Here is a 27,769-nt window from a genome sequence, read left to right as displayed (position 1 = left end):
CAAGAAATTACTGTTTTCCTTCATCCTACACAAAATACACATAAAAGTTTCAGTAACAATCCCAATACTTTGTATATGACTACTAAAGACAGTTAAGCATTTTTAATATGCCTGTTCCTTTATTTAAAAGTGTATTTATCCATTGTCAAATATGCTATAAACATAGACATACATATACACACACACCGTTGTATACTGTACTCTTTCGCTAAATTGATGCCTCAAGAGGCCGTCTGAAATTTATTTTCCAGTAGATTCTTTATAAAGAACTTGTGAAAACTGTGTTCTCTGGACATCTTGCATGTGGCCTCTATACCTGAAAGTCAGTTTGGCTAGTCATAAAATCATGTCAGATGATTTCATGACAAAATTGCCACTTTAATGGTATATTTTTTATTGTATAGCAGTTATACCTCAATTAAGTTGTTTAAAAAAATCTTTAGGTTGTGAGTTTTCTTTACCTTAAATATGTTACTCCGTTTTTTTTCTAGCATAGAGTACTGGTGTTAAAAAAAAAAAAACCTGATTTCTTGTAACTGATTATTTTTCCTAGTTCCCCTGAAGGATGATTCTCTTTCTTTAAAGTACAGTAACTTTAGTAGACTATTTCTGGATGTTCTGAGTTGTTCTGGGTTGATTCTTTCAGATATGTGGTGGGCCCTTTCAATACGTAGTTTTACTTCTTTTAATTTCAGAAAAGTTTTCTTGAACTTTATGTGTTTGTTTTGTCACCATGATTTGATTTTCTCCTTCCAGGATATCTATTGTATGTGTATTGGATCTTTTATACTTGTCTTCAGTTGATGTATTTAAAATCTTTTTAAAATTATAGTTATTTTTTTTTAATTGATTGATGATTGCTTTACATTACTGGTTTCATTTCTGCCATACATCAACATGAATTAGCCATAGGTATACAGATGTCCCCTCTCTCTTGAAACTCCCTCCCTCTAACCCTCTAGGTTGTTACAGAGCCCGGTTTGAGTTCCCTGAGTCCTACAGCAAATGTCCATTGGCTATCTATTTTACATATGGTAGTTTGTACGCTTCCATGCTGTTCTCTCCATTTATCTCACCCTCTCCTTCCTCTCCCTGGCCCTTGTCCATATGTCTGTTCTCTGTGTGTGTCTCCATTGCTGCCCTGCGAATAGGTTCATCAGTACTACCTTTCTAGATTCCATATATATGCATTAACATATGGAGTTTGTTTTTTTACTTACTTCACGCTATATAATAGGCTCTAGTTTCATTCATCTCACAGGACTTGACACATGCATTCCTTTTTATGACTGAGTAGTATTCCAAATGGCAACCCACTCCAGTATTCTTGCCTGGAGAATCCCAGGGACAGGGTAGCCTAATGGACTGCCGTCTATGCGGTCACACAGAGTTGAACACGACTGAAGCGACTTAGCAGTAGCAGCAGCAGCAGTATTCCATTACATATATGTACCACAGCTTTTTTATCCATTCATCTGTTGATGGACATCTGGGTTGCTTCCATGTCCTAGCTATTATAAATAATGCTGCAATGAACATTGGGATGCATGTCTTTTTCAGGTTTGGTTTCCTCAGGGTATATGCCTAGAAATGATATTGCTGGGTCATATGGTGGTTTTATTCTAGTTTTCTAAGGAATTTCCATACTGTCTTCCATAGTGGCTGTATTAGTTTACATTCCCACTAGCAGAGCAGGAGGGTTCCCTTTTCCCCATACTTTCTCCAGCACTTGTTTGTGGATTTTTTGATGATGGCCATTCTAACTAGTGAGGTGATACTCATTGTAGTTTTGACTTGCATTTCACTAATAATGAGAGGTGTTGAGCATCTTTTCATGTGTGTATTCGCATCTGTATGTGGTCTTTAGAGAAATGTCTGTTTAGGTCTTTTGTCCACTTTTTGACTGGGTTGTTTGTTTTTCTGGTATGAGTTGTTTGTATATTTTGGAAATTAATCCTCTGTTGGTTGTTTCATTTGGTATTATTTTCTCCCATTCTGTGGTTTATCTTTTCACCTTGTTTATACTTTCCTTTGATGTGCAAAAGCTTTTAAGTTTAATTAGGTCCCATTTGTTTATTTTTGTTTTTATTTCCATTATTCTTGGAGGTGGGTCATAGAGGATCTTGCTGTGATTTATGTCGTATTCTGCTTATGTTCTCTTCTAAGAGTTTGATAGTCTGTGGTCTTATTTAGGTTTTTACTCCATTTTTGCGTCTATCTTTGTATATGGCGTGAGAAAGTGTTGTAATTTTGTTCTTTTACACATAGTTGTCCAGTTCTCCCAGCACTGCTTATTCAAGAGGCTATCTTTTCCCCATTGTATATTCTTGCCTCCTTTGTGAAAGATAAGGTGCCCGTAGGTGTGTGGGTTTATCTCTGGGCTTTCTATCTTGTCTATTGGTCTGTACTCTGTGCCAGTACCATGCTGTCTTGATGACTCTATGTTTGTATTATAGTCTGAAATCAGGTAAGTTGATTCCTCTAGCTCCACTCTTCTTTCTCAAGATTGCTTTGACTACTTGGGGTCTTTTGTGTTTCTATACAAATTGTGAAATTTTTTTGTTCTAATTCTGTGAAAAGTGCCATTGGTAATTTGATGGGGAATGCATTGTATCTATATATTACATTTGATAGTATAGTCATTTTCACAGTATTGATTCCTCCAGCCCAGGAGCATGGAGTATCTCTCCATCTGTTTGTGTTGTCTGTGATTTCTTTCATGAGTGTCTTGTAGTTTTCTATACACAGCTCTTTTGCCTCCTTAGGAAAGTTGAAATCTATTAAATACTTTTCATCTCTTCCTTCATTTCTTTTTGATTTTTAAAGCTTTCCCCTTTCATCTTTTATCTCCTTTCAGGCATTATCTGTGGTGTTCTTTCACTCCTGTGTTTCTTGTAATCTTCATTTCTGAAATGATTTTTCTTTTTACTTCTAATTCTGAGTTCTCTTGTCCCATTTCTTCATTTTTGGTTCTGGTTTATATTACTTACCTCTTTTAGCATATTTGAAATATTATAGTTTACCTATTTTATGGGTATTTCTGCCACATCTTTATTATCTATAGGGATGTCGTCTTCCTTTTTAAAAATAATTTTGTATGGGAGTTTCTGTTCCTCATTTTTTACATGAAATTCATTTTCCTTTACTGGAGAAGGACAGGCTGACTTAGGAAAGTTTTCCTAATTTCATGGGTTTAGGTTTGCCTTTTCTGTTTAATGTGAAGTATTGAAAAATATGGGGATTACCTTCTTATGTATTCTGGTTCTGGTGGACCTTGTTGACTTCTATTATCTTTTTTAAAAATTTATTTTTAATTAAAGGATAATTGCTTTTACAATATTGGTTTCATTTCTGCCATACATCATCATGAATTAGCCATAGGTATATATATGTGCCCTCCCTCTGGAAACTCTCTCCCTCCTCCCACCCTTTCACACCCCTCTAGGTTGCTGCAGAGCCTAGGTTTGGGTTCCTGAGTCATACAGCAAATTTCCACTGGCTGCCTATTTTATGTATGGTCGTGTATGTGTTTCCATGCTGCTGTCGCCTTTTGCCTCACCCTCTCCTTCCTCCCCTCTGCCTGTGTCCGTAAGTCTGTTCTCTGTGTCTGCATCTCCATTGCTGCCCTGCAAATAGGTTCATCAGGACCATCTTTCTAGATTCCACATATGTGTGTTAATATGTGATATTTGTTTTTCTCTTTCTGACCTACTTCATGCTGTATAATAGACTCTAGGTTCATCTACCTCATAATACTGACTTCGATGTGTTCCTTTTCCCAACAACTTACCCTCAGTGTGGGGCTTTTTTCCTAGGTGGGAGTTTTGAGGGTTCATTTTCAGCCCCTTCAGATCTTGAATTAACCTGCAGTCAAGAGTGGGCAGACCCCTCCACTTCCGGGTGGTTGTTCTCAAGTAGATTTGCTGAGTTTTGAAGTGAGTCTTTATGGATTACTTTGGCATTCTTAGGATCATTACATACCCTGCTGTTGCTGTCAAAGAAGCTGATGCCATAGCTGCTCTCCTAGCTGTCAGTGCTGGTGATATACTTAGTTTTGTTTTCAATGCTGTCTTTGGGTACAGGGCTTGCTGTCCTAGTAGCTCTGCCATGCTTTCTATGTGTGTTTTTAGTTTAAAAAATTATGGTATTGCCATCTTCCCCAAATCACCAAATTAATGCCTCCCCAAATCAATGTTTATTTTTTCTACCTGTCATCCCTAGATCCTCAGACAGATTCTAAACTGCCTGAAGGGCTGTCAGGATCTCACACAGACTGGCTCACATTAAATGTTGGAGGGCGGTACTTTACAACCACACGGTAGGTGCACATGCACATGTGTGTCAGCGTGGTACTATATGCTGTCTGTCCTTTCCTTCAGAGTACTGATTTCCTTAGAAGATGTTCCAGTGCTGCTTAAATATACTGTGTGATTTGAAACCAATTTTTAGAAAGTTTTTTTTTTTTAAGAGTAGAAAAATGGCTCATAAGTCATTCCGGAGAAGGCACGAAAAGCATGAATTTAGCATTTTTAGAATGTGTTTTTAAAATATTGAGCAATATACTTGTAACACAAGTAAGAAAATTAACAACACTGAAATTTTAAGACACAACTGCTTATACTAAAGGGATAAAAACAGCCTACTTTAGAGCATGAAAATTGTGATATAGTTGCGTGCTAGAGGGATAGATTAGCATTGAAATTAAAGTCAACTAAATCGATGTTTAAATCAAAGGAAGTGCCAGATTAGAAGAGACTTTGATAAATGGCAACTTACTGCACATTTTTGTCTCCCAGCATCACTCCTCCCAGGTTATAGCATGCATCTTTTTGAGAGAGCAGCTGAGATCAAGTATACTCTTGACTTAAATATGTTTGTTTATAAAGACAAATGGAGAAATCCATTTTTTTCCCTGAATTCTTAGGAGCACTTTAGTGAATAAAGAACCCGACAGTATGCTGGCCCACATGTTTAAGGACAAAGGTGAGTGCAGTCCATAATTTTCCCATTTTGCGTCTGTAGCTGTATTGACTTTATAAACTCCTGTCCTTCTGTACTTTTTAATGGTATTGGTAATAATCTGTATAAGAGTAAAAACATACTGGTATGCTACACAGTTTCCTTCCTATAAATTTCTGACTTTATTTTTTGCTTATTGGGGGGCTATCTTCATTTTGTTGGCCCCACAGGTGTCTGGGGAAATAAACAAGATCATAGAGGAGCTTTCTTAATTGACCGAAGCCCTGAGTACTTTGAACCCATTTTGAACTACTTGCGTCACGGACAGCTCATTGTCAACGATGGGATTAATTTATTGGGTGAGTTTTCAATGTAATTCCTTATATTTTTGTAAGTTTAGGATTTATACTTTCTTTTTAACTAGCTTAGTGTAATGTATTTTCATCAAGTAAAATTATCTTTTTCATTTTTAAAACTGAATGCTTTTATGTGTATATGAGTATATATTGTTACAGAGGTACAGCCACAGGTAAATGGCTTTTCACATTTGTATATAGCCCATGAATTCCAGTTTGGGATTCTAAACAGACTTAGAATTTATCAGTAAGCACTCTAAAGGATTTTAGTATTCTTTTAAATTTTTATTTGTTTCCTTTTTAAGCTTCTCTCTGTTTGTTTTTGGCTGCACTGGTCTTCGTTGCTTTGTGCAGGCTTTCTCTGGTTGCGGTAGGCAGGGGCTCCTCTTTGTTGCCGTGTGTGGGCTTCTTGCTGCGATGGCTTCTCTTATGTGGAGCACAGGTTCTAGGAGCCCTGGCTTCAGTAGCTGTGGCGCTTGGGTTTAGTTGCTTCATGGCACATGAAGTCTTCCTGGACCAGGGATCAAACCCATGTCCCCTGCATTGGCAGACAGATTACCCACGTTGCCACCATGGAAGTGCCTGTTCTTTTTAAAAATTGTATTATCAGTGTGATGTGGATTCGGGTTATGGACCTTCCCATTATATTGAGAAGTAAGGTCAAGAGAGGAAATTGTACTTTGGAATCATAGGACTGGATTAGAATCTTGATTCTACAACTTACTACAAGATTAACCTCGAGACAGTCTGAGTCCCCTTTGAAAACTGTTAAAAATATTCTCACCTCAGGACTTTCTTGGTGGTCCAGTGGTGAAGACTTTTTCTTCCAATGCAGGGGCTGTGGGTTCAGTTCCTGGTCAGGGAATTAGGAATGCTGCACTGCATGGGTGGGACAAAAGACTTTAAAAAAACACTCATCCCTGACTGTATAGTGAGATTCCTGTTAACGTTCATGATGACAGTGAACATGAGAATCCTTCTAAAGTAGTTCACAGGCCTCCGCCAAGTGACAGAAGCCAGTCTATCCTGTGGAGTGGTGGGGAAGGTAGTGATCTTAGGGCAGTTTGGTTGTCAGGGAGATGTGTGGACTTAACGTTCCAGAGCAGTGATTTTTAAGGAAAAACTGAAAATCTAACGTTTTATGTAAAATCTTCTGACTTTTAAAATGCTACTCCGCAAACACATGAGAATCAGCCTGGGGGATGTGAACATACGATCCCCACGTTGTTGATGGCATAGGAGTCAAACGTGGACTGGAGTCAGGCAGTTGTCATCCAGTCACTCAGTTGTGTCTGACTCTTTGCAGCCCCGTGGACTGCAGCATGCCAGGCTTCTCTGTGCTTCACTATCTCCCACAGTTTGCTCAAACTCATGTCCTTTAAGTCGATGCCATCCAACCATCTAATTCTCTGTCACCTCTTTTGCCTCCTGCCCTCAATCTTTCCCAGCATTAGGGTCTTTTCCAACAAGCAGGCCCATTACATCAAGTGGCCAAAGTATTGAAGCTTCAGCATCAGTCCTTTTTGAATATTCAGGATTGATTTCCTTTAGGATTGACTGGTTTGATCTCCTTGCTGTCCAAGGGACTCTCAAGAGTCTTCTCCAGCACCACAGTTTGAAAACATCAATTCTCAGCATTCTTTATGGTCCAACCCTCAACATCCGTACATGACTACTGGAAAAACCATAGCTTTGACTATACACACTTCTGTTAGCAAAGAGATGTCTTTGCTTTTTAATATGCTGTCTAGGTTTGTCATAACTTTTCTTCCAAGGAGCAAGTGTCTTTTAATTTCATGGCTGCAGTTACCGTCCACAGTGATTTTGGAGCCCAGGAAATAAAATCTATTTGTATGAAATGGTGGGACTGGATGTCATGATCTTAGTTTTTTGAATGTTAAGTTTAAAGCCGGCTTCTGTACTCTCCTCTTTCATTCTCTTCAAGAGGCTAATTAGTTCCTCTTTGCTTTCTGCCATTAGTATGGTATCTGAGGTTGTTGATATTTCTACTGGCAATCTTGATTCCAGCTTGTGATCATCTGGCCTGACATTTTTCACGATGTACTCTGCATAGAATAAACAGAATGATAATATACAACTTTGACGTATTCCTTTCCCAGTTTTCAACAAGTCCGTTGTTTCATGTTAGGTTCTATCTTGCTTCTTGACCTGCATACAGGTTTCTCAGGAGGCAGGTAAGGTGATCTGGTATTCCCATCTCTAAGAATTTTCCACAGTTTGTTGTGATCCACATAGTCAAAAGTGTTAGTATAGTCGGTGAAGCAGATGTTTTTCTGGAATTCCCTTGCTTTCTCTATGATCCATCAAATGTTGGTAATGTAATGTCTGGCAGTTCCTCTGCCTTTTCTAAACCCAGCTTGTACATCTGGAATTTCTAGGTTCATGTACTGCTGAAGCCTAGCTTGAAGGATTTTGAGCATAACCTTACTAGCATGTGAAAGGAGTGCAATTGTCCAATAGTTGGAACATTCTTTGGCACTGCTCTTCTTTGGGGTTGGAATGAAAACTGACCTTTTCCAGTCCTGTGGCCACTAATGAGTTTTTCAGATTTGCTGGCATAGCGTGTGTGGCACTTTTACAACATCATATTTTAGAATTTTATATAGCTCAGCTGGAATTCCATCACCTCCACTAGCTTTGTTTGTAGTAATGCTTCCTAAGGCCCACTTGACTTCACAGTTAAGAATGTCTGGCTGTAGGTGAGTGACCACACCATCGTGGTTATCTGGGTCATTAAGACCTTTTTTGTATAGTTGCTCTGTGTATTCTTGCCACTTCTTAATCTCTTCTGCTTCTGTTAGGTCCTTACCATTTCTGTCCTTTATTTTGCCTATCCTTGCATTAAGTGTCCACTTAGTATCTCCAGTTTTCTTGAAGAGATCTCAAGTCTTTCCCATTCTATTGTTTTCCTCTTATTTATTTGCATTGTTCTCTTAAGAAGGGCTTTGTTTTCTCTCCTTGCTGTTCTCTGGAACTCTGCATTCAGCTGAGTATATCATTCCCCTTCTCCTTTGCCTCTCACTTCTCTTCTTTCCTCAGCTATTTGTAAATCCTCCTCAGACAATCACTTTGCCTTCTTGCATTTCTTTTTCTTTGGGATGGTTTTGGTTACCTCTTCCTGTACAAACCTCCATCCATATTCCTTCAAGCACTCTGTCTACCAGGTCCAATTTCTTGAATCTGTTTGTCACCTTCACTGTATAATCATAAAGGACTTGATTTAGGTCATACCTGAATGGCCTATTGGTTTTCCCTACTTTCTTCATATAAGTATGAATTTTGCAATAAGGAGCTCATGATGTGAGCCACAGTCAGCCCCAGGTCTTGTTTTTGCTGATGAATAGAGCTTCTCTATCTTTGGCTGCAAAGAATGTAATCAGTCTGATTTCTTTATTGACTATCTGGTGATGTCCATGTGTAAAGTCATCTCTTGTGCTGTTGGAAAAGGGTGTTTTGCTGTGACCAGTGTGTACTCTGGACAAAACTCTGTTAATCTTTTCCCTGCTTCATTTTTACTCCAAGGCCAAATTGCCTGTTAACTCCAGGTATCTCTTGACTTCCTATGTTTACATTCCAATTCCCTATGATGAAAAGGACATCTTTTTTGGTGTTAGTTTTAGAATTCTTGTAGGTCTTCAGAGAACCTGTGAACTTCAGCTTCTTTGGCATCAGTACTTGGGGCATAGACTTGGATTATTGTGGTGTTGAATGGTTTGCCTTGGAAACCAACTGAGATCTTTCTTTGATTTTTTAGATTGCACCTAATTACTGCATTTCAGATTCTTTTGTTGACTATGACGGTTAATCCATTTCTTCTACGGGATTCTTCCCCTCAGTTGTAGATGTGATGGTCATCTGAATTAAACGCTCCCATTCCAGTCCATTTTATTTCACAGACTCCTCTGATATATCGATGTTCACTCTTGCCTTCTCCTTCTTGATCACCTCTAATTTACCTTGATTCATGGACCTAACATTCTAAGTTCTTATGCAGTATTGTTCTTTATAACGTTGGACTTTACTTTCACACCAGACACATCCACAAGAGCATCGTTTTTGCTTTGGCCCAGCTGCTTCACTCTTTCTGGAGCTATTGGTAATTAATTGCCCCCTGCTCTTACCCAGTAGCATATAGGACACCTTCTGACCTGGGGGGCTCATCTTCGGGTGTTATATCTTTTTGTCTTTTCATACTGTTTATGAGGCTCTTGCAGCAAGAATCCTGCAGGGGTTTGCCCTCCCTCCTCCAGTGGACCACATTTTGTCAGAACTCTCCACTGTGACCCATCCATCTTGGATGGCCCTGCAGAGCATGGCTCATAGGTCCATTGAGTTATGCTAGCCCATTCACCATGATAAGACTGTGATCCACAAAGGGGCACAAACTCTATAATGAAATACAAAACACTCAATAACTTGCATTGTTGTCATATTAAATTTACATTGCCTACCCAAAGACAGTGTTTTTTGACAACCTGGAGGGAAAGGGTAGGGAGAGAGCTGGGAGGGGGATTCAGGATGAAGAGACCAGGGTATACCTGTGGCTGATTCATACTGATATATGGCAAAAACCATAAAAATATTTGTAATTATCCTCCAATGAGAATAAATTAATTAAAAGATGATATGGGTTCACCCTTTCATCTAGCTCCACAATAACTCATATTCCTCTGTTCTCTTTCATTCTTTACCTTCTGCCAATGATTGCTCTAAGCTTCTAGCCTATGTTTCATTTCAGCCATTCTGCTGTAATAATTACTATAAAAATAAACAGTGATCTATGCTTATACACATCCTTATCTTTTCACCACCTGTATCCCTCTGCCGCTTTTCACTTTAATGGGCACCCTCTCCTCCTGAGAACATTTAAACTTCAGCTTTATATGGCCAGTGGGCTCTTTTATGTTTCCCACTTTCATTTTTCCCTGTCTCATTGATAGCATTTCATATCCTACCTGCCTAGGAAATGACACTGGAAGTGTAAATATTTCCATGCTCCCTCAGATCTCAGCAAGGCAGGCTGTTCCCAATCTGGACCTGTTTTCCCTTTTTCGTGTTTCCCAGCCACTGTTCTTATTTATTCAGTTGTTCAGCAAACACAGAGTTCTCTAGTGGATTCATTTGGCTTCACATTGGCGCAAGCGATTATTTGGATTGGCCAAAAAGGTCATTTGAGTTTCCATGCACATATAGAAATCCTGAACGAACTTTTTGGCCAGCCCAGTATTTGCCTTAAAAAGATCTCTAGTTAACATATTTGTCTTTCTCCTACTTTTATTTCTTGCTTTTCTAATTTGTATATTCATTAGTGAGTATTTTTTTACCTTCATGATTTCCCCTTGTTCCCTACCTTTAATGACCTTCAATTTTTCAATAAATCATCTTTCTTTACTTGTATTTGTCTTGAAAATCCTCTCCGTGACTTAAATCCTCTTTTCTCTGCCTCCTTGCTAAATCTCACCTCAATCCAGTTATTTTTTTAGCCTGAGAACTTTTCTGGCATTTCAGTGTTTATTTAAGATGAGTTTTCCCAACCCTAATTTAATAAAATAATTAGCGATCTCAAATGTCAAAAACTATGTAATTTAAAAATAATCAAGGTGTGGTCGTTTATTGAGGACCAACCATGTGCCAAGCATTTGAGCAGAGAAAGTATAGACGATCTCTTTCAGTAATTCTGACAACTCTGTGAGGAAGGTGGTAGTATCCCCATGTCACAAATGTAGAAACTTTAGAAAGAGATTCAGTAGCTTCTCTAAGACAAAGCACAGAACTAGAATCTTTTTATAATTTATTTCTGGCTGTACTAGGTCTTCACTGCTGCACGGGCTACTCTGTAGTTGCTGTCCGCGGGCTTCTCATTGCAGTGGCTTCTCGTTATGGGTCACAGGCTGTAGAGCCTGCAGGCTTTAGTAGTAGCTCATGTGGAACATGAGCTCTCTGTAGTTGTGGCTCCAGGGCTCTAGAGTACAAGCTCAGTCCTTGTGCCACATAGTCCTAGCTGCTCCGCGGGCTATGGGATCTTCCTAGACCAGGTATTGAACCCGTGTCTCCTCCATTGGCAGGTGGATTCCTTACACCTGTGCCACCAGGGAAGCCCCCGAGCTGGGATTAAATTCAGGTCATGTTGTGCTAAAAGAAAAAGCACTAAATATTTCTTCCTGTTCTCAGCTGTCCAATTTTGTGTTTATAAGACTTTTCTGGACATTTTTGAGGTTTAGTTCTGAACCTCAAATTAAAAAACAAACAAGTCCTTACCACCTTCTCTAGGAAGTTCTGATATACTCAGAAAATCATAGTCCACTGAGAGCAAGGCTGTCTGGCACCCTTTTCTGGTGGTTCTCTACCTGGGGAAGTGTGGCGAGTGGCTCACCCTTCATGAGGACTAAGGAGATGAAGCCTCCTTGGTGTGGATGAAAACTGTTCCATCAGAGCGGCCACCTGAGCACTGTGCTAACAGTCATGTGACCTGTGTTTTGCAGTTGGAATACTGAGGGTGGAGCTCGTTATTTCTACAAAGATCATTTGTTGTTGTTCAGTTGCTAAGTTGTGTCTGACTTTTTGGGACTCCATGGACAAAGATTATAACCTTCTCAAATAACTGTTTGGTTTTCCTATATCTACATATAGTTACCCTTATTACCTTTGAACTATATGAAGGAGAGGGATTACATCTCTTATTTCTATGTGATTTTTGCATCTTTAGTAGTTTTTTAACATGTAGACTCAGAAAACTGAATGGCTGAGGTCCTCATTTGAAGGAAAATTGATTTCCAAATTTATTCCCACCTAATCCAATGAAGATATTTATTGACAGATGTGAGAAAGTACATATACCAAGCCACATAGAGAAGGTACAGATTTTTTTTTTTTTGCCAAAGAAAAGTAAGTGATAGATAAGATCTGTTTTGTTATGTAGAAATCATTTGTTAAAACTTATATTATTGAAGTATAGTTGATTTACAATGTTGTGTAAATTTCTACTGCACAGCACAGTGATTCAGCATACGTACATAGACATTCTTTTTCATATTCTTTTCTGTTATGGTTTATCACAGAATACTAAGTATACTTCCCTGTGCTAGACAGTAGGACCTTGTTTATCCATTCTGTATGTGATAGTCTGCATCTGCTAATCCCAAACACTGAATCCTTCTCTACACACTCTCCTTTCCCCCTTGGCAAACCACAAGTGTGTTCTCAATGTCAGTGCATCTGTATTTTGTTTTTGTAGATAAATTCATTTGTGTCATATTTTAGATTCCAAATATAAGTGATAGCATATGATACTTGTCTCTTCTCTGACTTAATTTCACTTAGTATGACAATCTCCAGGTTCATCTGTGTTGCTGCAAATGGCTTTATTTCATGCTTTTTTATGGCCGAGTAGTATTCCATTGTATATGTGTACCACATCTTGATCCATTCATCTGTTGAAGGACATTTAAGTTGTTTCTATGTCTTGTCTATTTTTGAAATTTTTTTTTTGAAAAATATTTGATTAACAGTGTTGTGCTAGTTTTGGGTGTACAGCAAAGTGATTCAGTTTATATTTACATCTTTCTTTTTCAAATTGCTTTCCCATTTAGGAAAACATTTAGGGAAAAAATTATTATCCCATTGTAGGATATTGGGCAGAGTTCCCTGTGTCATGTAGTAGGTCCCCACTGGTAATCTGTTTTAAACATAGCAGTGTATACATGTAAATCCCAAACTTCCAGTCTATAAGTCTCCCCATCCCTCCCACTGGCAACCATAAGTTTGTTCCCTAAGTCTGATAGTCTGTCTCCACTTTGTAAATAGTTCACCTGTATCATTTGTTTAGATTCTACCTGTAAGTGACTTCATATGACATTTGCCTTTCTCTGTGCTTCACTCCAGTATGATAACCCCCAGGTCTACCCATGTTGCTGCTAGTGGCATATTTCATTGTTTTTAATGGCTGAATAATAGTCTACTGCATGAATGTACTACATTTTCTTTTTTTTGTTATTTATTTTTTAGTTGGCCTAGAGTTGCTTTACACTGCTGTGTCAGTTTCTACTGTACAGTAAAATGAATTAGTCATACATATCCCTTCTTTTTTTAGGATTTCCTTCCCATTTAGGTCACTACAGAGGTCCCAGTAGAGTACCCTGTGCTATGCAGTAGGTTCTCATTAGTTTTCTATTTTACACGTAGTAGTGTATATATGTCAATCCCAACCCACCCCCAACTCGGTCCACCTCTCTTTTTTCCCCTTGTTATCCATATGTTTGTTTTCTACATCAGTGTCTCTATTTCTGGTTTGCACAAAAGATCACCTATGCCATTTTTCTGGACTCTGCATATATGTAGAGTCCAGTTTTTCCTCTGACTTCAGTCTAAATGATAGTCTGTAGGTCCATCCACATCTCTGCAAATGACACAGTTTAGTTCCTTTTTATGGCTGAGTAATGTCCATTGTATATATGTACCACATCTTTGTCCATTCATGTTTTGTTGTCATTTAGGTTGGTTTAATGTCTTGGCTATTATAAATAGTGCTGCCATGAACATAGGGGTGTATATGTCTCTTTGAATTATTCTTGTCTGGATGTATGCCTAGGAGTGGGATTGCCAGATCATATGGTAATTCTGTTTTTAGTGTTTTGAGGAATATCTGTATTGTTTTCCGTAGTGGCTGTACCAATTTGCATTCCCACCAACAGTGTACAAGAATTCCTTCTTCTCCATACCCTCTCCTGCATTTGGTATTTGAAGTACTTTAATGATGGTCATTCTCAGCAGTGTGAGATGATACCTCATTGTAGTTTTGATTGCATTTTTCTAATACTTAGTGCTGTTGAGCATCTTTTCATGTGTCTGTTGACAGTCTGTATTTCTTCTTTGGAGAAATGTCTGGATCTTTGGCCCATTTTTTGATTGGGTTGTTTATTTTTTTGTTATTGACTTATGTGAGCTGTTTGTATATTTTGGAAAGTAAGCCCTTGTTTGTTGCCTCATTTGCAAATATTTTCTCTTGCTTGACAGGTTGTCTATTTGTTTATGGCTTCCTTTGCTGTGCAGTGCTTATGTTTGATTAGGTCCCATTTGTTTATTTTTGCTTTTATTTCCATTGGTCTTAGGAGACTGATTCAAGAAAACATCGGTCCAATTTATGTCAGAAAACATTTTATGTTTCCTCCTAGGAATTTTTATGGTGTCATGTCTTATGTTTAAGTCTTTAAGCCATTTTGAGTTTATTATTGTATATGCTGTGAAGGGTATGTTCTAACTTAATGATTTACACGCTGATGTCCAACTTTCACAGCACCAGTTACTCAGGAGTCTCTCTTCTCCCTTGTATATTCTTGCCATCTTTGTTGAAGATTAATTGACTGGAAGTGTGTTGGTTTATTTCTGAGCTCTTTTTTCTGTTCATTGGTCTAAATATCTGTTTTTGTGCTAATACCATGCTGTTTTCATTATTATAGTTTTGAGTATTATCTGAAGCCTAGCAGTTAAGCCTGCTGCATTGTTTTTTTTTTCTTCAGTATTCCTTTGGCAATTCTGGGTCTTTTATGGTACCATATAAATTTTAGGACTTTTTTTTTCTAGTTTTGTGGAAAGTCTCATGGATAATTTGATAGTGATCACACCAACCAGTCCATCCTAAAGGAGATCAGTCCTGGGTGTTCATTGGAAGGACTGATGTTGAAGCTGAAACTCTAATACTTTGGCCACCTGATGCGAAGAGCTGACTCATTTGAAAAGACCCTGATGCTGGGAAAGATAGAGGGCAGGAGGAGAAGGGGACGACAGAGGATAAGATGGTTGGATGGCATCACCGACTCAGTGGACATGAGTTTGGGTGGATTCTGGGAGTTGGTGATGGACAGGGCAGTCTGACGTGCTGCAATTCATGGGGTCACAAAGAGTTGGACACAACTGAGTGACTGAACGGAACTGAACAATAAATCTGTGGATTACTTTGGGCAGTATGGCCATTTTAATAATATTAATTCTTGCAGTCCATGAGATTTTGATATCTTGGTGATCTTTGAATCACCATCAATTTCATATATGAATGATGAAAAAAGTCTTTTACCTCCTGTTCATATTTATTCTTAAGTATTTTATTTTGTTTCAGACATTTTAAAAGGGATTTTTTTTTACATTCACTTTTTGCGTAAAGATGTGCAGCCAATTTCTGTATGTTAATTTTGTATCCTGCTACCTTGTGGAATTCATTTTATCAGTTCTAGTAGCTTTTCTGTGGAATCTTTAGGGTTTTCTATCTATAGTAGCAGGACGTCCCCCGTGACTCAGCAGTAAAGAATCCACTTGCAGTGCAGGAGCTGCAGAAAACGTGGGTTTGATCCCTGAGTGGCCAAGATCTCCTAGAGGAGGAGATGGCTACCCACTCTAGTATTCTTGCCTAGGAAGTCCCATGCACATAGGAGCCTGACAAGCTACAGTCCTTTGGGTCACAAAGAGACAAACAGGATTGAAGTGTCTTACCATGCAGGCACATATGTTCTGTCATTTCATCTAAATATAATGACAGTTTTACCTCTTCCTTTCCAATTTGGATATCTTTATTTCTTTTTCTTGTGTGTTTGCTGTGACTGGGACTTCCTATGCTATGTTGAATAGAAGTGGTAAGAATTGGCAACCTTGTTTTATTCCAGATTTCAGTGGAAGGGCTTTCACCTTTTCATAGTTGAGTATTATACTGACTATTTATAACTGTTGTCATAAATAGCATTTATTATGTTGATGTATGTTCCCTGTATACTCAGTTTGGTGAGCGTTGTTTTTGTTTTTTTTTTTTTTAATCATGAATGGGTGTTGAATTTTACCAAATGTGTTTTCTGTATGTATTGAGATGACTGTGTAGTTTTTGTCTTTTCTTTTTTTGATGTAATATGTCACACTGGTTGATTTGCATATGTTGAGCCATTCCTCTGACCCTGGGATGAATCCAAGTTGGCCATAGTGTATGATCTTATTAATATGTTTTGGATTCAGTTTGCTTATATTTCAGTGAGATATTTTGTCAAATATCTTGGCCTATAATTTTCTTTTCTGGTGGTATCTTTTTCCTGGTTTTGGTATTTGGGTGATGGTGGCTTCACAGAATATCTTTGAGAGTCTTTCCTCCTCTTCCATCTCTAGGATGAATTTAAGAAGGATCAGTATAAGGTCCCCTTTGATGTTTGGTCAATTTTGACAATGAAACCATCTGGTCCTGGACCTCTGTGGTTTTTTTTATTGGCATATAGTATTCTTTTATGGTTCATAGTATTCTCTTAGGTGTTTTAAATTACTACAGTGTCCATTGTTATTTCTCCTTTTTTATTTCTTATTTTGTTTGTTTAAGGCTCTTTTCTGTGAGTTTGGCCAGAGCTTTGTTGATTTTGTTTACCCTTTTAAGGAACCAGTTCTCAGTTTTATTGATTTTTTTTTTTTCTAATGCTCTTTTTAATCGCTATTTTATTTATTTCCTGTCTGATCTTTGGGCTTCCCAGGTGACTCAGTGGTAAAGAATCCGCCTGCCAATGCAGGAGACGTGGGTTCACTCACTGGGTCGGGAAGATTCCCTGGAGAAGGAAATGGAAACCCACTCCCGTATTCTTGCCTGGGAAATTCCATGGACAGAGCAGCCTGGTGGGCTGCAGTTCCTGGGGTTACAAAAGAGCTGGACTCTACTTAGTGCCTACACCACAGCAACAAGGACAATAGTTGGATCTTTATTGTTTCCTTCTTTCTGCTGACGTTAGGTATTGTTTGCTCCTCTTCTGATTCTGTTGCGAGGTGTCTGAGGTTCGCCTGTTTTTGAGGAAGGCTCGTTTTCCATGAGCTGCTTGGCTGCACCCTGTAGATTTATAGTCATGTTCTCATTGCCATTTTTCTCATACTTTTTAACTCCCTCTTTGATTTTATCATTGAACTGTTGGCTTTTAATAACATGTTGTTTAGTCTCCATGTAATCGGTTTTTTCTCATTTCTTTTTCTGTGGTTGATTTCTACTTTCATGTCAATGTGTCAGAATAGATGTTTGAAATAATTTCTATCCTCTTAAATTTGTTGATTATTTTTGCCCTCTGTGTTATCAATCCTGGAGAATGTTCCATATGCATTTGATAGAATGTGTATTCTGAGTTTTCTAGACAAAATGTCAATGTCTAGAAAACTTAAAAATCTCAATTAAGTCTTAACTGTTCTGTCGTATCATGTAAGACCTCTGTTGCCTTTTTGATTTTGTGTCCAGAACGAGTGTCTGTTGATGTGAGTATGACGTTAATATCTCCTACTATTATTATATTCCTATCAGTTTCTCCCTTTATGTCTGTTATTTGTTTTATGTATTTTAATTCTCCTAAATTGGGTGCATATGTGTTGATGAGTATAATATCTCCTTCTGTCTTGGTCCTTTTGTCATTATATATTGTCCTTCTTTATCTTTCTGTATGGCTTTCCTTTAAAGTCTATTTTGTCTGATATGAGCATTGTGCCTCCCACTTTCTTGTCATTTCCATTTTCTTTCCCTCACATTCAATCTATACTTGTCCTTCACCCTATTGTGAGTGTCTTGTAGGCAGCCTATTGTAGGCTTTTCTTTTTTTAATCCAATCTGCCACTCTGTTTTTTGATTGGAGCATTTAGTCTGTTGATGTTTAGGACGATTATTGATAAATATATATTTATTACTATCTTAAACCTTCTTTCCTGGTTGATTTTTATATTTCTTTTCCTTGTCACTTTTCCTGTTGTGGTTTGATTTTCTTTTGCAGTACGGTTCTGTTCTTTTTGGTCTTTGTACATCTATTATACATTTCTGATTTGTGGTTACTCTGTTTTTCAAGTGTGTTAACGCCTTATATGTACTTCCTTTTGAATGATTGCCATATAATCTTAAACACATTCCAAAAAAAAAAAATCTACATTTTCTTACTTACCTCTCCACATTTTATGATTTTTATGTCCTCTTGTACATCTTCATGTTTATCATTTTGCTATTATTTGTGGTTATCATCACTTTCACAAAATTTGGTAAGTAATTTAATTTCCAATTATGATTTTTTTTCTTTCCTGTATATTTTTGCTTCCCTTCTATTTATAGAAGACCATTCAGTATTTCTTTTAGGATACATTTTGTTGTTGTTGAGTCACTAAGTCATATCCGACTATTTGCAAACCCCATGAACTACAGGAAAGCCAAGCTTCCCTGTCTTTCACTATCTCTTGGATTTGCTCAAATTCCTGTCCATTGAGTTGGTGAAGCTATCCAACTGTCTCAAACTCTGTCACCCCCTTCTCTTCTTGAACTCAATCTTTCCAACATCAGGGTCTTTTCCAATTAGTATTGATATATTATTTTAACTTTTGCTTGTCTGAGAAATTGTTTATCCTTCCTTCTATTCTAAATTATAATCTTGCTAGTTATAGTGCCCCAGGTTGCAGATTTTTCCCTGTCAGGATTTTAACTATATCTTGCCACTCCCTTCTGTCCTGCAACATTTCTGAAGAGAAACCAGTTGATAACCTTACACAGATTCCCTTATAATTAGCGCTTTGTTTTTCTCTTGCTGCCTTCAGAATCTTCTCTTTAACTTTTTAAAAAAATTATTTTTAATTGAAAGATAATTGCTTTACTTACATTCGTTTGGTTTCTGCCACACGTCAGCATGAATTACCCATAGGTATACATTCTCCTCTCCCTCTTGAGCCTCCCTCCTATCTCCTCCCACCCTTTCCCACCCCTCTAGGTTGTTACAGAGCCTCAGTTTGAGTTCCCTGATTCATACAGCAAAGTTCCATTGGCTGTTTTACATATGGTAATGTATATACGCTACTGTGCTGCTCTACATTTGCCTCACCCTCTCCTTCCTCTCCACACCACCCATGTCCATAAGTCTGTTCTCTGTGTCTGCATGTCTGTTGCTGCCCTTCAAATAGGTTCATCAGTACTATCTTTCTATATTCCATATATCGGTGTTCATATACAATATTTGTCTTAGTGTGATCTGTTTGGGTTAATGTTGTTTGGGATCCTCTGCACCTCCCATACCTCCATATCTGTTTACTTCTTTTGGTTTGGGAAATTTTCAGCTATAATTTCTTCAAATAAATTTTTGATCCCCTTTTATCATCCTGCTCCATTTTGAATGTCTGTTGGGTGTACATTGGTATGCTTTATAGACTCCATAGGTCTCTTAAATTGCTTTCATTTTTTTTTTTTAATTTGCCTTTTTTTTGCTCTTCTGATTGGGGGATTTCCATTATTCTATCTTGCAGATCATTTATTTGTTCTTCTTTATTATTCAACCTGCTGTTCATTGCTTTTAGCTCAGCTTTCATTTCAGCAATGAGTTTTCTAATTTTCCTTGGCTCTTCGTTATTTTTTCTAGTTCCCTTTTATATTAATCTGCATTTGTATTGGTAACCTTTCTTAACTCCTTCAGTGTTTTCATTATGTCTTTGTTGAACTCAGTGTCTGTTAGACCGAAGAGGTCTGTTTGATTTTTCATTCTTTCAGGGAATCTTCTTGATCTTTTAATTGGAGTGGTTACTCTGCATGTACATTTACTTGAGTTTGTCTTGCTCGATGAGTTTAGGAGAAACAGGTATCTACTGTGGCTTTGGGGTCTATTATTATGTGGGAGCATCCTGCCTAGCTTGTGTGGGTTTAATATTTTTGTTGTGAGGACTGATTTTCATATGAAACCCTGCTGCCTGTTTCCTCAGTCAGTGCTTACTGTTATCCCCTTGATAAGGGGGTGTCACTGGTGTGGTGACTAAAGCCTGCACAGGATGTTCGGGGGTGCCTCCTCTTTGCAGTTTCACAGCCCTTTCACGGGTAGGGTCTCCTCCCTACTTGTTGGAGTGGAAGCCCACAGATGTGTTTCGGAGCTGTGGTGCAAGGTAGTAGATACTGAGGCACTGTTGGGGAAGGGAACCACCGAGTATTGCTCTGCTGGAGCTGTCTACTGGGGAGTGTGTTCTGTGGTATAATAACCTGTCACTGTTGTGCAGGCTCACAAAATACACTGTTGTTGGCATTGCCCTCTGTCCCACCTCCATTGTGGGAATGCAGGCAGTCAGGGCTGGCGTCTCTTTTGCCGTGTGTTCACAAAGCCACAGAGCAGATCTGCCAGCAAAGATCCACTGAAGTGAGGTATGAGGACTGCTGTGGTTGTGCCCCTGGACGCACTATAGGAGTGTGGAAACAGTCCATACTCTGGTCCAGCCTCCACATGCATGTGCCCACAAAGCCCACAGCTGCTAAGGCCAGCGCCATCCCAGCCATGGGAGTACCTGCTGTCCACTTGGATGTTATGTAGGTGCTGAGTTTATGAAACTGGCAACTGTGATGTAAATCTCCACAGCTGCGTTTCAGCCCCGCTTGTACCTCTAGGCAGTCCACTGGCATGCCCCCAGAGCTACTAGAGGTAGCGCCAAGTCAGCTGAACGCACACAGAGGAAGAAATGCCAATGACTGGCCTGTCCCTCCCTTCCTTGCTCTTTAAGAAAGGCTTCCTTTCTATGGCAGGCCTGAAATTCTTCCACATACCCCAATTTCAGCCTGTACCATGCTTCAGCCCCTTCAGGCTATCTCCACACAGCCAACCCCAGTCCTCTCCTGGGTCTGTCCTTGAAACTCAGGTTTCATCACTCAACCACTGTCCACACCAGCAGACCCATATCTCAGGGGAGCACAGAGTGGTGACCCGGACCATCTGTGCAGGTCTTTCTGTGTTCTGCCTGCTGTATCCTGGCCGCTGCGCGCTCCTTCAGTCCTCTGTTGTTATTCAGTCACTAAGTTCTGTCTGATTCTTTGCGGCCCCATGGACTATAGCAAGCCAGGCTTCCCTGTCTTTTACTAGTTCCCAGAGTTTGCTCAAACTCATGTCTGTTGAGTCGGTAATGCCATCCAACCATATCATCCACTGTCGCCCCCTTCTGCCCTCAATCTTGCCTAGCATCAGGGTTTTTTCAGGTAAGTTGGCTCTTAGCATCAGGTGGCCAAAGTGTTGGAGCATCAGTCCTTCCAGTTAATATTCAGGGTTGATTTATTTCCATTAGGATTGACTGGTTTGATCTTCTTGCTGTCCAAGGGACTCTCAAGAGTCTTCTCCAGCACCACAGTTTGGAAGCATCAAGTCTTCAATGCTTAGCCACCTTTATGGTCCAGATGGTCCAGCTCTCATACATGACTAATGGAAAAGCCATAGCTTTGACTAAATGGATTTTTGTGGGCAAAGTGATGTCCCTGCTTTTTAACACATTGTCTAGGTTCGTCATAGCTTTTCTTCCAAGGAAATGGCAAGCCACTCCAGTACTCTTGCCTGGAAAATTCCATGGATGGAGGAGCCCCGTAGGCTCCATTCCATGGAGCTGCAAAAAGTCAGACATGACTGACTTCACTTTCACTTTCTTCCAAGGAGCAAATGTCTTTTAATTTCATGCCTTGAAGTCACCATCCGCAGTGATTTTGGAGTACAAGAAAATAAAAGTCTGTCATTGTTTCTATTTTTTCCCCATCTATTTGCCATGAAGTTGATGGGACCAGATGCAGTGATCTTAGTTTTTTGAATATTGATTTTTAAGCTAGCTTTTTCACTTTCTTCATTCATCTTCATCAAGAGGCTCTTTAGTTCCTCTTCACTTTCTGCCATTAGCGTGGTTTATTAGGTGCTATTAGGGTGGTGTCCTTTATTGTGGCCATCCTTGCATGAAATGTTCCCTTGGTATTCCCAGTTTTCTTCAGGAGATCTCTAATCTTTCTTTTTTTTTTTTTATTTTATTTTTAAATTTATTTATTTATTTTTAATTTTTACTTTACAATTCTGTATTGGTTTTGGCATACATTGACATGAATCCACCACGGGTGTACATGCGTTCCCAAACATGAACCCCCCTCCCACCCCCCTCCCCACAACATCTCTCCGGGTCATCCCCGCGCACCAGCCCCAAGCGTGCCATATCCTGCATCGGACATAGACTGGCAATTCGATTCTTACATAATATTATACATGTTTCAATGTCATTCTCCCAAATCATCTCACCCTCTCCCTCTCCCACGGAATCCAAAAGTCTGCTATACCCATCTGTGTCTTTTTTTGCTGTCCTGCATACAGGGTCATCATTGCCATCTTTCTAAATTCCATATATATGTGTTAGTATGATGTATTGGTGTTTTTCTTTCTGGCTTACTTCACTCTGTATAATCGGCTCCTGTTTTGTCCATCTCATCAGAACTGATTCGAATGTATTCTTTTTAACGGCTGAGTAATACTCCATTGTGTATATGTACCACAGCTTTCTTATCCATTCATCTGCTGATGGACATCTAGGTTGTTTCCATGTCCTGGCGATTATAAACAGTGCTGCGATGAACATTGGGGTACATGTGTCTCTTTCAATTCTGGTTTCCTCCGTGTGTATGCCCAGCAGTGGGATTGCTGGGTCATAAGGCAATTCTATTTGCAATTTTTTAAGGAATCTCCACACTGTTTTCCATAGTGGCTGTACTAGTTTGCATTCCCACCAACAGTGTAGGAGGGTTCCCTTCTCTCCACACCCTCTCCAGCATTTATTGCTTGCAGATTTTTGGATCGCAGACATTCTGACTGGTGTGAAGTGGTATCTCATTGTGGTTTTGATTTGCATTTCTCTAATAATGAGTGATGTTGAACATCTTTTCATGTGTTTGTTAGCCATCCGTATGTCTTCTTTGGAGAAATGTCTATTTAGTTCTTTGGCCCATTTTTTGATTGGGTCATTTATTTTTCTGGAATTGAGCTGCAGGAGTTGCTTGTATATTTTTGAGGTCAGTTGTTTGTCAGTTGCTTCATTTGCTATTATTTTCTCCCATTCGGAAGGCTGTCTTTTCACTTTGCTTATATTTTCCTTTGTTGTGCAGAAGCTTTTAATTTTAATTAGGTCCCATTTGTTTATTTTTGCTTTTATTTCCAGAATTCTGGGAGGTGGATCATAGAGGATCCTGCTGTGATTTATGTCAGAGAGTGTTTTGCCTATGTTCTCCTCTAGGAGTTTTATAGTTTCTGGTCTTACATGTAGATCTTTAATCCATTTTGAGTTTATCTTTGTGTGCGGTGTTAGAAAGTGATCTAGTTTCATTCTTTTACAGGTGGTTGACCAGTTTTCCCAGCACCACTTGTTAAAGAGATTGTCTTTACTCCATTGTATATTCTTGTCTCCTTTGTCAAAGATAAGGTGTCCATATGTGTGTGGATTTATCTCTGGGCTTTCTATTTTGTTCCATTGATCTATATTTCTGTCTTTGTGCCAATACCATACTGTCTTGATGACTGTGGCTTTGTAGTAGAGCCTGAAGTCAGGCAAGTTAATTCCTCCAGTTCCATTCTTTTTTCTCAAGATTGCTTTGGCTATTCGTGGTTTTTTGTATTTCCATACAAATCTTGAAATTATTTGTTCTAGTTCTGTGAAAAATATCGCCGGTATCTTGATAGGGATGCATTGAATTTGTAAATTGCTTTGGATAGTATACTCATTTTCACTATATTGATTCTTCCGATCCATGAGCATGGTATATTTCTCCATCTATTAGTGTCCTCTTTGATTTCTTTCATCAGTGTTTTATAGTTTTCTGTATATAGGTCTTTAGTTTCTTTAGGTAGATATATTCCTAAGTATTTTATTCTTTTTGTTGCAATGGTGAATGGAATTGTTTCCTTAATTTCTTTTTCTACTTTCTCATTATTAGTGTATAGGAATGCAAGGGATTTCTGTGTGTTGATTTTATATCCTGCAACTTTACTATATTCATTAATTAGCTCTAGTAATTTTCTGGTAGAGTCTTTAGGGTTTTCTATGTAGAGGATCATGTCATCTGCAAACAGTGAGAGTTTTACTTCTTCTTTTCCAATTTGGATTCCTTTTATTTCTTTTTCTGCTCTGATTGCTGTGGCTAAAACTTCCAGAACTATGTTGAATAGTAGTGGTGAAAGTGGGCACCCTTGTCTTGTTCCTGACTTTAGGGGAAATGCTTTCAATTTTTCACCATTGAGGATAATGTTTGCTGTGCGTTTGTCATATATAGCTTTTATTATGTTGAGGTATGTTCCTTCTATTCCTGCTTTCTGGAGAGTTTTTATCATAAATGGATGTTGAATTTTGTCAAAGGCCTTCTCTGCATCTATTGAGATAATCATATGGTTTTTATTTTTCAATTTGTTAATGTGGTGAATTACATTGATTGATTTGTGGATATTGAAGAATCCTTGCATCCCTGAGATAAAGCCCACTTGGTCATGGTGTACGATCTTTTTAATGTGTTGTTGGATTCTGATTGCTAGAATTTTGTTGAGGATTTTTGCATCTATGTTCATCAGTGATATTGGCCTGTATTTTTCTTTTTTTGTAGTATCTTTGTCAGGTTTTGGTATTAGGGTGATGGGATTCTATTGTTCTTTTCTACTTCTTTGCATTGTTCATTGAAGAATGACTTTTTATCTCTCCCTGCTTTTCTCTGGAACTCTGCTCCATTGATTTATATGTCTGTTTTAGTTCCAATCCCCAGCTGTTTTGATTACTGTAGCTTTGAGTATTACATGAAATCTGGGAGAGTTATGCTTCCTGCGTTGTTCTTTTTCTTCAGTATTGCTTTGGCAATTCTGGGTCTTTTATGGTTCCATATAAATTTTAGGATTATTTTTTTCTAATTCTGTGAAAGGTCTCTTAGGTAATTTGATAGGGATTGCATTAAATCTGTAGCTTGCTTTGGGCAGCATGGGCATTTTCACAGTATTAATTCTTTCTGTGATAATGTGACATCTTTCATCTCTTTGAATCACCATCAGTTTCCTTTATTAATCACCGTATAAGTCTTTTATGTCCTTGTTGAGATTTATTTCTAAGTGTTTTAATTCAGGCAGTTTTAAAATGAATTATTTTTATATTCACTTTTTGATACTTCACTGTTAGTGTAAAGAAGTACAACCAATTTCTGTATGTTAATTTTGTATCCTGCTACCTTGCTGAATATTTTCTTGGGCTCCAAAATCACTGCAGATGGTGAATGCAGCCATGAAGTTAAAAGACACTTACTCCTTATGGAAGAAAAGTTATGACCAAACTAGATAGCATATTCAAAAGCAGAGACATTACTTTGCTGACTAAGGTCCGTCTAGTCAAGGCTATGGTTTTTCCAGTAGGCATGTATGGATGTGAGAGTTGGACTGTGAAGAAGGTGGAGCGCCGAAGAATTGATGGTCTTGAACTGTGGTGTTGGAGAAGACTCTTGAGAATCCCTTGGACTGCAAGGAGATCCAACCAGTCCATTCTGAAGGAGATCAACCCTGGGATTTCTTTGGAAGGAATGATGCTAAAGCTGAAGCTCCAGTACTTTGGCCACCTCATGTGAAGAGTTGACTCATTTGAGAAGACTCTGATGCTGGGAGGGATTGGGGGCAGGAGGAGAAGGGGACAACAGAGGATGAGATGGCTGGATGGCATCATTGACTCGATGGACGTGAGTCTGAGTGAACTCTGGGAGTTGGTGATGGACAGGGAGGCCTGGTGTGCTGCGATTCATGGGATCACAAAGAGTCGGACACGACTGAGTGACTGAACTGAACTGAACCTTGCTGAATTCATTTATCAGTGCTAGTAGTTTTTCTGTGGAATCCTTAGGGTTTTCTATATATAGTATAAGGGTTCCTCAGTGGCTCAGTGATAAAAATCCACCTGCAATACAGGAGCTGCATGAGATGCAAGTTTGATCCCTGGGTCAGGAAGATTGCTTGGATGAGTGCATGGCAACCTACTGCAGTATTCTTGCCTAGAAAATCCCCATGGAAAAAGGAGCCTGGCGGGCTCCAGTCCATAGGGTCACAAAGAGTCACATACGACTGAAACAACTTAGCATGCACATGCACATATATATTATCATTTCATTGGAATATAATGACAGCTTCACCTCTTTTCTTCCAATTTGGATACCTGTTATTTCTTTCTCTTATTGCTGTGGATAAGACCTCCCATACTATGTTGAATAAAAGTGGTAAGAGTGGGCAACCTTATCTTAATCCAGTTTTTAGTATAAAATAAAGGCTTTCAGCTTTTTGCCATTGAGTATTATATTGGCTCTGAGTTTCTTATAGGTTGGTATATGTTCCCTTTATACTTAATTTGGTGGAGAATGTTTTATCATAAATGGGAGCTGAATTTTATCAAATGGTTTTTCTTTATCTGTTCAGATGACTGTGTAGTTTTTGTCTTTTCTTTTATTTGATGTAGATTGACTTGCAAATGTTGGGCCATTCCTGTGACCCTAGGATGAATCCAGCTTGGTCATGGTGTATGATCTTTTGTACGTGTCTTTGGATTCGGTTTGGTAATGTTTCAGTGAGAATTTTTTCATCCAAATTATCAAATATATTGGCCTAAAGTTTCTTTACTGGTGGTGTCTTTTTTCTTATTTTGGTATTGGTGGCTCCACAGAATGTGTCTGAGCGTGTGCCCTCCTCTTCAGTCTTTAGGATGAGTTTAAGAGGATCAGTGTGAGTTCTTCTTTGCATGTTTGGTCAGTTTTGACTGTGAAGCCATCTGGTCCTGGACCTCTGTAGGGTTTTGTTTGTTTTGTTTTTACAGATTCTATTTTGTTTGTAGTGATCAGTGTGTTTGTTTGAGATTTCTCTCGTTTTTTTGAGGAAGGCTCGTTTCCCTAAGAACTGCTTTTGCAGCATCCCATAGGTTTTGTACAGTTGTGTTTTCATTGCCATTTGTCTCAGTGTTTATAATTCCTTCTTTGATTTCATCCTTGAACCATTGTTTTGTTAACAATGTTGTTTAGTCACCGTGTATTCATTTTTTTCTCATTTCTGTTCTGTGGTTGATTTCTACTTTCATTTCACTGTGGTCAGAAAAGATGCTTGAAATAATTTCCATCCTCTTAAATTTGTTGAGAATTATTTTCATGCTAGTCTGTGATCAGTCCTAGAGAATGTTCCATGTGCACTTGAAAAGAATGTGTGTTCTACATTTTTTTGATTTAATGTCTTGAAATTGCAAATTGAGTCTTAACTATTCTGTTGTATCATCTATGATCTCTGTTGCCTTATTTTCTGTCCAGAACAGCTGTCCATTGATATGAGTGGGATGTCAGTGTCTCCTAGTATTACTAAATCTCCTATCAGTTTCTCCCTTCATGTCTCTTAGTATTTATTTTATGTATTTTAGATCTCATAAATTGGGTGCATATGTGTTGATGAGTGTAATACCTTCTTTTTGTATTGATCCTTTTGTCATTACATATTGTTGTTCTTTACCTTTGGCCTTTGTTTTAAAGTTTATTTTGTCTGATACAAGCTTTGTAACCCCCACTTTCTTGTCATTTTCATTTGCTTCCCCTCACATTCAATCTGTATGCATCCTTTGCCCTAAAGTGAGTCTGTCATTGGCAGCCTATTGTAGGTTCTTGT

The 27,769-nt window shown here is 38.6% G+C and overlaps 1 protein-coding gene across 2 annotated transcripts in view; it reads left to right on the top strand.

The window, feature by feature from the left end:
• The window catches only part of KCTD9 (potassium channel tetramerization domain containing 9), an 83,503-nt gene that overhangs the window by 21,821 nt on the left and 33,913 nt on the right, over positions 1–27,769 (top strand). For both annotated transcript variants that reach the window (XM_040243317.1, XM_040243316.1), the window contains exons 4-6: positions 4,222–4,318; positions 4,925–4,983; positions 5,190–5,318. In XM_040243317.1, the coding sequence (XP_040099251.1) occupies positions 4,222–4,318; positions 4,925–4,983; positions 5,190–5,318 (285 nt within the window). The remainder of the gene's footprint in view (positions 1–4,221; positions 4,319–4,924; positions 4,984–5,189; positions 5,319–27,769) is intronic.

Source organism: Oryx dammah, unplaced genomic scaffold (genome assembly GCF_014754425.2).
Source record: "Oryx dammah isolate SB20612 unplaced genomic scaffold, SCBI_Odam_1.1 HiC_scaffold_1, whole genome shotgun sequence".
In the NCBI taxonomy this organism is placed as follows: Eukaryota; Metazoa; Chordata; class Mammalia; order Artiodactyla; family Bovidae; genus Oryx; species Oryx dammah.
The sequence above is the reverse complement of the archived record's forward strand: the minus strand, read 5'-3'. Positions and strand labels throughout refer to the sequence as shown.